This window comes from Sorex fumeus, unplaced genomic scaffold (genome assembly GCF_029834395.1).
Source record: "Sorex fumeus unplaced genomic scaffold, SorFum_2.1 ptg000044l, whole genome shotgun sequence".
Classification (NCBI taxonomy): Eukaryota; Metazoa; Chordata; class Mammalia; order Eulipotyphla; family Soricidae; genus Sorex; species Sorex fumeus.
In genome coordinates, this window is record NW_026606101.1 from 22,308,727 (window position 1) to 22,319,303 (window position 10,577).

The 10,577-nt window shown below is 44.5% G+C and overlaps 1 protein-coding gene across 1 annotated transcript; it reads right to left on the reverse strand.

Moving 5' to 3' along the window:
* Nucleotides 1–451: 451 nt before the first annotated feature.
* Nucleotides 452–7,308, reverse strand: PCNA (proliferating cell nuclear antigen). Its single transcript, XM_056122145.1, has 6 exons — nt 6,931–7,308; nt 5,558–5,655; nt 5,375–5,442; nt 4,109–4,303; nt 1,481–1,604; nt 452–1,391 (listed from the first exon to the last, which is right to left on the reverse strand). Exons 1-6 carry the CDS (start codon nt 7,149–7,151, stop codon nt 1,312–1,314), a joined length of 786 nt encoding a protein of 261 aa, XP_055978120.1. The 5' UTR covers nt 7,152–7,308; the 3' UTR covers nt 452–1,311.
* Between the last annotated feature and the right edge of the window lie 3,269 nt (nt 7,309–10,577).

Genomic DNA, 10,577 nt, shown 5'->3' on the forward strand with positions numbered 1-10,577 from the left:
CCTGGCTCTACAGTCAAGAATCACTCCAGGTGATGCTCAGGGGACCATCTGGGATGCCGCGTATCGAACCCGGGTCGGCCGCATGCAAGTCTAATGCTCTACCCGCTCTACTATCCACTCCAGCCCCCAATCAGGCCTTTTTTTCCGGGGGTGGGTGGAAGGAGGGTCACACCCGGCGATGCTCAGGGGGGACTCCTGGCTCAGGACTCGGGATCCACTCCTGGCGGTGCGCTGCAGATCTTATGGGATGCCGGGAGATCCGACCCGGGTCGGCTTCGTGCAACGCAAACGCCCTACTGGCTGCACTTGACGCCAGCCCCCAAGTCAGGCCTTTTAAACGCGAGGCCCTCCAGCAGTTCCATCACTCTTTTGGTGCTTATGTCATGCTTTCCTCAGTAAGAGGCGATCCCCTAATACACACACACACACACACGGGACACCTGGCCGTAAGTGGAGTTTTAAACGTTCGACTTTATTTAAGTATAATTTACATAAAGTACAAGTGGAGATTCTGACAAAGGCAATCTTGTAAAATTTAGAAAACAAACTGTAGATGGCCGGAAGGAGTCTACAGAGACAAACCTCAAACCGCCTAATGATGCTGGGGATTATTTTGTCCAAAGGCACTGCTTGGGCCCTATAATAAAACTTGCTCCGACTCCCTCAAAGATCACAAAAATCTAAAAAAAGAGGCTAATTTTACAAAGCACACAGAACATTCAATACATCACACACTGGAAAAAAGTTAATTTTGGCTAATGACAAAGGAATGAAATACATAGTATTCTACTCCTGACTCCTCGTTGAAATATCAAAGTAGTTGTGTGTAGGTAGTTGTCTGAACTCCCGGAAATAGCTCATCACTTACAGTATTTGTAACTTTTGTTATATTTAATGTATTTTTATCAGGCCACCTTTGACTGAAAAAAATGTAACAAAGGGTAGCTCTAAATTTTCTAGACTACAAACAGCCATTGTCCAAATGAAGGCACTGTTACTTGAAAACTTAACTTTTATTTAAGCTAAAAATAATTCTTAAAACTACTTGAGCATCAGAAACACACTGTATAACTCAATCGTAACACTCCCGTGTAAAGCAAGAAGTATTTCTATGTTAACAAGACCAGATTTAACTTTGGATTTTATTCTTCAAATTGTAGAGAATGAAGAGAAAAATAAGATTATTTACAGAAAATATCTACATATATAGCTAAAGGTAAAAATTTGGTGACAAAAGAGACTTAAGTAAATGCTGGCATCTCAAGCTGTTCTCAAAGAGCTCAGTTTCATTTTGTTGAGTCTTAAAAATGTTTAAGACCTTTCTTCATCCTCAATCTTGGGAGCCAAATAGTATTTCAAATGTCCCATATCAGCGATCTTATATTCTACAACTGGGGGAAAAAAACATGAGTCAATGACCAAGAGGTAGCATATATATTTATATATTACCTATGAACTATGAGTCAACAGATTATCTTACCCAGGGGAACATCTGCAGACATGCTGAGTGTGACAGTAGAAGAGAGCGGAGTGGCTTTTGTAAAGAAGTTCAGGTACCTCAGTGCAAAAGTTAGCTGGACTGGCTCATTCATGTCTATGGTAACCTAAGGGAGAAGATTGACGATATTGCAAACCATCAGTTTTACCCAGAAGTTTATAACATACATTAAAAAGCAAACAAAGCAAAAACCCTTTATTGGCCTAGTTTAACAGTGCTATGAAGACATAAAGCCAACTTTGAAGACAAAGCAAAAGAATCAAATATTGGGGGCTGGAGTGCACGGGTAGGGCTTTTGCCTCGCACACAGCAGACCTGAGTTCAACCTCCAGCATCCCTGACAGTACTCCGAGCACCGCCAGGAGTAATTCCTGAGTGCAGAGCCAGGAGTAACCCCTGTGCATTGCCAGGTATGACTCAAAAAGCCAAAAGAATCAAATATTGGGGCTAGAGTGCTAACTCCAAGGGCTGAGTATATGTTTTGCATGCCAGAGGCCTGGGTTTGATCGCCAGCACTACAGTACCCTTATTGTCCCTGGACAATAACCAACAAAGAATGAGGCTAGAAGTAGCCCCAAACCCAAAATGGAAAAAAAAAAAAAAAAGCAAACAAAAAACCCAAAAACCCAAGTATTTACTCTGCCTCTACTGTATCTCAAGTAACCTCAAGTGGTAAGAAACCCCTTTATGGAAATATTTCTAACAAACCAGGTAATAAATGAAGGACCAGGGAGATAGCTGGGACGTGGGGGCTCACATCACCATCTGTAGTTTTCATCCCCCAAAACACTAAAAATAATCAAGCCTCTAGAGCTACAGAAAAGATTATAGCAAATATGGTGTAAAGGAACATGCCGACATAGTACAATTGGCATCTTAGAAATTTAGATTCCAGGAAACTTTGACAAATGATCCAGTTTCTCCAACAAATAGTCATAAAAAGGGGAAAAGCTAAACTGGAAAACTGAGTAAAAGACAATGAATAGGCATATTAAGCAACTACAATGCATAAACCTTTTAAAAATCTGAATTGGGGCAAGAAAGATAGTACAGAGCTTATAAGGTGCTTGCTTGCTTGCATGTGGCTAACTCTAGTACCTATGCATATGGCCCTGTAAGAAATTCAGGAATAAGCCAGGTGTGGCCAAAATCATCCCTTGCTCCCTCCAAAACCCCCCTGAAGATCTTGATTCCAATTGTTCTCAAACAACCAAGGAAACAGAAACACACACACACACACACACCCCCTTTAGCGTCACCCTTTTTTTTGATACATAAAAAAAAATTTTCTATATGAATTAATATTAGGTTGGAGTGCTCTGCATCCCAAAACCCTGGCACCACATGGTTCCTGAAGCCCTGACTCTATGGTACCCCAGGTGTTATCCAAAACAAAAAACAAAAACAGAATAAAGTCATTATGGGTTGGGGATATGACTCAGAAGGTTGGAGCAGATAAGTAAGGTGGCCCAGTGTTGGATCAACTGCACATCATGGCCCAGAGTAACCCCATTACTCAGGAGGTTCTCAAACTTATGAGAAACTAAATTGTCCCTCTGAAAAACTCCTCTTTTTAAGCAAAATAATGGGTTCCCCAAATGCACTGAAACAACCATCTCATCCCGCTTAGTTTGCCCCAATCAGAAATCAAGGCTGGTAGGAGAGGAACTTAAGAATAGCTAAAAACACCCCACATGGTCCCCGATCTCAGCAAGGAGTCTCACCTGAGCACATCAGGCTTAACTCCAAAACGAAGTAAAAAAAAACCAAAAATGTACTTAAATGAAGAACATCTTAAAGATGGGCCAGAGATAGTACAGTGGCCCCCGAGCCCACCAGGAGTGATTCCTAAATGCAGAACCAGGAGTTACCCCTGAGCACCTCTGGGTGTAGCCCTCCAGACAAAACACAAAACCTTAAAAATATTTAACAAATAGTGTTCCTTCCACTTCTGTCCCTTAAATGTGTGTTCTCTAAGGACCCTCTTGGGTTTACCCGCAGTAAGGTAATATAAAGATTACATAAGAGCGCCTAACAGCTAGATTTTTACCCCTAATTAAGTGCCATTGTTGAGCACTATTGTCCTACGCTCATTATTTAATAAAAGCAGTTAAGTACTACCAGAAGGTTGAAGATTAGCCTTGCTCAATGCCCTAAATCCATTATTCTGTGGTTTATAAAGCATTGAATTTGCATTTCAATTTCACAAAAATCACAAGTTAAACAAATCACTCTGACTTCAACAGCACCTTTAGCATTCAAACTACTTAGAATGGCAATTGTCTTTCCCCTTTCCATTTTCTTTAATTTTAGCAATTACCTTGCCCAAGAGTTTGCAGCTGTCCCAATTCATGTTAAAACAGATGATGATTTTGGGGGGTGTAGGGGCCTTTGAGAGATTGAGTCCTCACAAAGGGGACAGTCCTGAGAGACTGCAGGAGTGTCACTGCCACACCCACGAGGGGAAAACGTGGTGAACAGGAAGCAGCAGGGCTCCATTACCAAACCTGCCCTCCCTCATGAGCACCAGCCTAAACAGACTGAGAAACTAATGGTAAGCTCTACTGCAGATCTTCCCAGAGTATTTCCCCAGAACTTGGAACTACTTACAGCTTCCTCCTCTTTATCAACATTACTTGTCTGCGACAACTTAATATTTCCATTCCCAAGCTCTCCGCTTGCAGAAAATTTCACTCCATCTTTTGCACAAGAAATTACCACAGCATCTCCAATGTGACTGAGATCTCGGCATATTCGTGCAAACTCTCCAGAAGGCATTTTTACCACACAACTGTACTCTTGTTCCTATAACAAAGGGAAAAGACGTAAAGTATTAATTATTGGAAATATTTGGTACCCTCACTCTCCAAAGAACCAGTATCTAAGTAAGATCTCAGAATTTAAAGTGTTCTGATTACTTCGAGGTATCACACATTATGTCATTTAATATACCTCAAATCATTAAAAATAAACTCAGGAGCTGGAGAGATACAAGGCACGGTGGATAGGGTCTTTGTCGTGTATTGTGCTGACCCGGGTTCAATTCTGGCACCCCATTTAGCCCCCCACCCCCAGTCCTGCAAAGGATGTGATCCCTGAGTGCAGAGCAAGGAGGAAAACCTGAGCACCACTGGGTGTTCCTCCCCCTCAACACAAGAATAAAACCACTAAAACCAAATCCGGATTATCCCCGTTTCCTGAGTACCACGAGGAGCAGATTCCAGCACATTTTGTGCCCTCTCATGCAGTTAGCATCCAGTGTGGTCCCCTGACCACCACCAGGAGTAATTCTTGAGTGCAGAGCCAAGAGTAACCCCTGAGCATTGTCAGTGTGATCAAAAAAGTCAAATTAGAGCTTACCCTTTGACAATATACACTATAAAAGACAATAAAACCCCAGTCCTTACCTCAATCACCATCCAGAGCTAAATCAAGAGAACATTAGGGTATTTCGTACAGAGCTATCAATATACGAGACCATTTCAAACTCTAACACCTCTTCTAATTTGGTACTGCTAAGCTTGAGTCTTAAATTTCTGCCAACACAGCTTTCAAATACAAATGATATGTTCTAGAATTTTAAGAAGATGCAAAGTAATTAAAAAAAAAAAACCCTTGTTTTTGGGCCACACCCAGTGATGCTCAGGGGTCACTCCTGGCTTTGCACTCTGAAATCACTCCTGATGGTGTCTTGAATTCAACCAGTGATCCGTTTTAGGATATGTAGTTTAATGAAATTCCAGACATACCAGCGTCAACTATTAAAACCACTCTGGAACTGACTTGAAGTAAACAGAAAATCTGTTTCGAAGGATTGCAATGAACTTCATATATAGCAATCATGACCATAGAGTACAACCAGAAACTGATACTCACTGGAATTCCAAGTTGTTCAACATCTAAATCCATCAATTTCATTTCATAGTCTGAAACTTTCTCTTGATCTACAAAAGAATGCAAATGAAAAGCTTGTAACTTTACAAGCATCACAAATACCTCATATTTTGAGAAACACTGATACTGAATTTTCTTTAACAATCATTAAGATGAATGACTTACTTGGAGCTTCAAACACAAGGGCCAATGTGTCCGCATTATCTTCAGCTCTCAATGTAATGATGTCTTCATTGCCAGCACATTTCAGTATTTTGGACATACTAGAACAGAGAAGGCAGAGGGTTTAAAAAAGACACCTCCTCAAGATGGTCTTTCTCTTTTTTAGAACATCAGGCTTCCTGATTAATTGCAGAAAGGTATGTAAACAGGTCCAAATGTAGAATCCTACCACACAGTTATTTATACTTAAAAGCCTACCCTGAAAGAAAAAGCAAACCAAAGGTTACCCCTGGATGAACACATAGGCTGTGGGGTTCACAACAAAAATTAAGACAATCTAGGACCAGAGCGATAGTACAGTGGGTAGGGTGTTTTGCCTTGCACATGGCTCATCCAGGTTTGATCTCCACCATCCCACATGGTTCCTGAGCACACCACCAGGAGTAATTCCTGAGTGCAGAGGCAGGGATAACTTTTTTTTAAAAAACATATTTTACAAGCTTAAAAAATAAAAAACAAAACAAAACAAAACCCTTAGAACATTTCAGACACAGTAACAGGTAAGAGGTTGTCAGTATCCAACGCACTGTCCTGGATAATGAACTCTCAAATCCAGAACCTACAAAGATCCTTCCAGATAACTTCGTGGGCCGGAGAGGCAATATGGTGGCCTAAAGGTCGAGTCTTGCACAGATGGTTCTATTCCCGGAACCACACAAAACCCCTTGAACACAAGCAGCAGGAATGATCCCTGAGCAACATCGGATGTAACTGACCCCCAACAACTTTATAATAAGAAAAAAGGCAGAAACATCCTATTTTCCCTAGATAGGCTGATAGAACCTGAGGATGGTTAAAAAGCTCTTAGGGGCAAACAGGATCAAAGCTGCATTTAAGGGAATCGGTGGGTTTTTTTTTTCTGATTGGGTGGGGATTGGGGGTGGGTTTCCAAGCGGTACTCCGAAGCCCCGGGGCACCCCGGGGGAGCTTTTGGGGGCTAAGTGGTGTGCCCCCAGGGATATAACAGTCGCTCGCCTACAATGCGCCTGAACCCCTGGGCCATCGGCTCGTAATGACCGAAGAGTCCGGCAAGTTTCGCGGGTACCGCAGGAAAGCGCGTCATTTTCCCGCCACTATCCGCTTTGTGACTTTGGCGCGGAAGGGGCCGGTTCGCGCCGCCGCCAGCGCGCGCTTTGCGAACCGCGCGCTCCGCTGGACCCGCCCCCACCCCGCGGCCCAGACCAATGAGGAGGCGCGGAGGGCTCCCTGCAGCCAATGAGAGCCCAGCTCGCAGGAGCTCCCGCCAAGAGTCCGGGATGGGGGGTCGGGGGTTGGGGGGGGGCTGCGGCCCAGCTTCCCGCGGCCCCGTGGCTCACCTGGTGAGGTTCACGCCCATGGCCAAGTTGCGGTCGCAACGGTACGTGTCGAAGCCCTCGGAGCGCAGTGTCATCTGCACCAGGGAGACGTGGGACGAATCCATGCTCTGCAAGTTCACGCCACTCGAGCTGATGTCCCAGCAGGCCTCGTTGATGAGATCTTTCAGGGCCTCCAGAACCTTCTTCAGGATGGAGCCCTGGACCAGGCGCGCCTCGAACATGCTGGCGGAGTCGCAGGAATTCAGCTGTGAGAGGACGGGAGGAGCGTAGCCGGCTTAAGCCTTGCGGGCCGAGGGCGAGGGGCGGCAGACGCAGCAACGGTCCCTCCGGGATGGAGGCGAAGGAACCCGGCCGGAGAGCTGCGCAACCGTTCAATACCGCCGCGTTTCTGAGCGCGCGCGCGCTCCGCCTCGCGCCTCTTATGCCGACGTCACCACGCCGCCCCGCCCCCCCGGGACGGAGCGGCCCCGGGACCAATCACGCGTCTGCTCCGCGCGAAACCCGCCCCCCTCAAGCCGGACAGCCTTCGGAGCGGACGGCACCGGGGCGGGACCAAAGCCTGGGAGGGCGGAGTTAGCGGCTGCTGGACTCCCCGCCCTTTGTCTTCTTCCGGAATCTGGGAGCTGGGCATGTCTGGGCATCATTGAGCACCATCTCCAGCAGCCCCTAACGCCCGCCAGACTCCTATAAGCAGTCATTCATACCACTTCCTTAAGCTGCTTTTTCTCCCGCACGAACCACATTTTTAAAAGACAAGAAGTTTATTTGGTAAACATTTCTGCAATGAACTTACAAACTAAGTTTAGGCTACCTACATCCTTTTCTCTTGGTACCACTTAGCAAGATCAATTTGCCGAATTTGTGCTCTGTTTCTTGTCTTTTGTTTTGGGATCCAGGCATCCAGGCTCCCAGCGATGCTCAGAGGCCCAAGAGATTCCAGCAATCGAACGCAAACCTATTCCAGCCCTTTGAGCTATCTCCCCAGCAAATCTACCAATTTCTTGTAATTAGAAACACCTTTCAGCAGCAGGTGGCTTTTGAGACCAGTTTCTTAAAAGCAGTATTGTTGGGGTGGTGTTGCAAAATTTGTACAAAAATTTTGATGTTACTGAATTCTAAAATACTGCTCTTTGTGGCTTGCTCTTCAAGCCCATCTTCTCTCTTGAACAGGTATCTCGCTTATCTCTAAGCATCGTTTTTTGCTTCTTTTCCCACTCTGGAGAAGCCGATTTTTCTCTCTTGTACTCATACTTCCTCACTCTCTCCTCACGTCTAAGTTTCATTCAATAAAACTATCCTCTCTCTCTCTCTCTCTCTCTCTCTCTCTCTCTCTCTCTCTCTCTCACACACACACACACACACACACAGCAATTTATACTCCAGCCAATAGTATGAGCAAAGTCACTTCACCTTATTTTCCTAACTACAGATATTAACAATAACTTGTTTAGTGGGAAGGTTGGGGGGCCACATCCAGTGATGATCAGGGGTTACTCCTGGCTCTGCATTCAGGAATCTCTCCGAGTGGAGCTCAGGAACATGTGGATGCCCAGGAGTGAACCTGGTGGGCCATGTGCAAGACAGGTGCCCTGTCCACTATGCTGTTTTAAAAACCTGCTCATTTGTGTTAAGATTTAAGTTTACATATAAAATTGTTTACATATTTAAAAGCCAGCTGGGCTGCTTTGATAAAGGTCTTGACAATTTCTGCTCTTTTTTCCCCTTCTTGACTGAATGCACTTTACATGGGAAGGAAGAGAGAGCTAAGAGGGCTCCACGCTTTGTGTGGAGGCTAGACTGATCCCTGAGCACCACTGGTGTGGGCCCACAACCAGAATAAAGCAAAACCTCACCTTTTTTTAGGGCTGAAGTGAGCCGTAGAGCATTTGCCTTGTGTGCAGCCAGCCCGGCTGAGCCGAGTTCGATTCCTCCACCCCCTGTCAGAGAGCCCAACAAGCTATGGAGAGTATCTCACCTGCGCGGCAAAGCCTGGCAAGCTACCTGTGATGTATTCAACATGCCAAACACAGTAACAACAAGTCTCAAAATGGAGACATTACTGGGCCCGCTCGAGAAAATCGATGAACAACAGGAGGACAGTGCAGTGCTACACCTTATATTACTCATCAGTCTCCCACTCTTCTATGCACACACACACATATATATGTAGATATATATACATATATATATATTTCTCTTACTCTTGATTACAGCATTTTCCTTGAGTTGCTTTTAATGACTTGGACCTTAGAATTCTTTTACTCTGCTGTATAGATTTAATTCTATCTATCCTATTATAGGAATTTGTATTCCTGAGTCAAAAAATTCATCTATAAAATCAAATCTAGAATATTCTCAGCGGGATCAGAGAAATAACACTGGGGCTGCTAAGGTGCTTGTCTTGCAAGTGGCCAACCCTGATTTAATTCCTCACACATCAGGAATGATCCCTGAGCACCGCCAGATGTGGCCAGATGTGGACCCCAAAACAAAATGTATTATCATTGATTACGACTTCAGATGTTTCCTTTCCCTTTTCTAGATGTTCTATTTCTATTAGATATACCTGTTTCATTGAGTTTAAGATATCTTCAGTTGTAAGACACAACATGTCATGTGGCATTAGAAAATAAAATGTTCAGGTATCATTCATGTAAGACAGGTGTTCTACCACCCAGATACCTTCGCACCCCCCAAAACACTATGGTTTGTAATTTCTACTTGGGGGCCAGAGAGATAATTCAGTGGGTAGGGTGGGTATAATCCCTGACATCCCATGGTCCCCCAGCACTGCTGGAGTGATTCCTGAGTCAAGAGTAACCCCTGAGCATCATTGGGTGTGGCACAAGCCTCTTACCCCCCAAAAAAGAACTTCTATTTTGTCTTTTTTTTGTGGGGGTGGGATGATGCAGGAGTGTTTGGGCTTCACCTGAAAGTGTTCAGGAGTGACCCTGGAAGTGCAGTGCTTGGGTGCCCATATGTGCATGTGCTGCTGGGTATTGAACTGGTGTTGGTGGGATTGCATAGCAAGTGCCTTCCTGTACTATATATTTTTGGGGTTTATTTTTGGTTTTTGGATCACACCAGCGATGCTCAGGAATCACTGGTTATTCCTGGATCTGCATTCAGGAATCACTCCTGGTGGTGTTCAGGGGACCAAATGGGATTCTGGGGATTGAATCTAGTAGAAGGCCTGCAAGACAACCACCTTACTCGCTGTACTATCACTCTAGTACTATCTTACTATATTTTGTAATCCATTTTTTAGGGGAGGAGGGCACAGCCAGGCCATACTCAGGGCTTACTCCTGGCACAGGGATCATCCTGGAGGAACATATAGGATGCTAGGAATCGAACCCTGGTCAGTTGCATGCAAGGCAAATGTCTTCCCCACTGTCTCTCTGGACTTGCTTTCCTTTCTTAGGTCCCTAAAATCTCTATTCTTTTGTGAAATGTGTATATATACTTTCCTTCAGTGAGAACGTTTGCTTTATTAATTAATAAAACATGTGTTTTCCTGCTGTTTGTGAACTTTGCTTACATAACAATTTGGGTTTATTGCCAAGTCAAAGTAATCTATTTGAAGACATGAGAGCATACGAATGTCTATGATCTGGGGTCAGAGAAGACTCTTACAAAGAGTTGGC

Excerpts from the sequence above, each read along its gene's own strand:
- PCNA (XM_056122145.1), bottom strand. The coding sequence starts at position 7,151 with ATGTTCGAGGCGCGCCTGGTCCAGGGCTCCATCCTGAAGAAGGTTCTG. Across the intron at positions 5,443-5,557 it reads CCTTGTGTTTGAAGCTCCAA|ATCAAGAGAAAGTTTCAGAC; the intron begins GTAAGTCATTCA and ends ATTCTTTTGTAG. Across the intron at positions 1,605-4,108 it reads TTGATAAAGAGGAGGAAGCT|GTTACCATAGACATGAATGA; the intron begins GTAAGTAGTTCC and ends CTTCTCCCTTAG.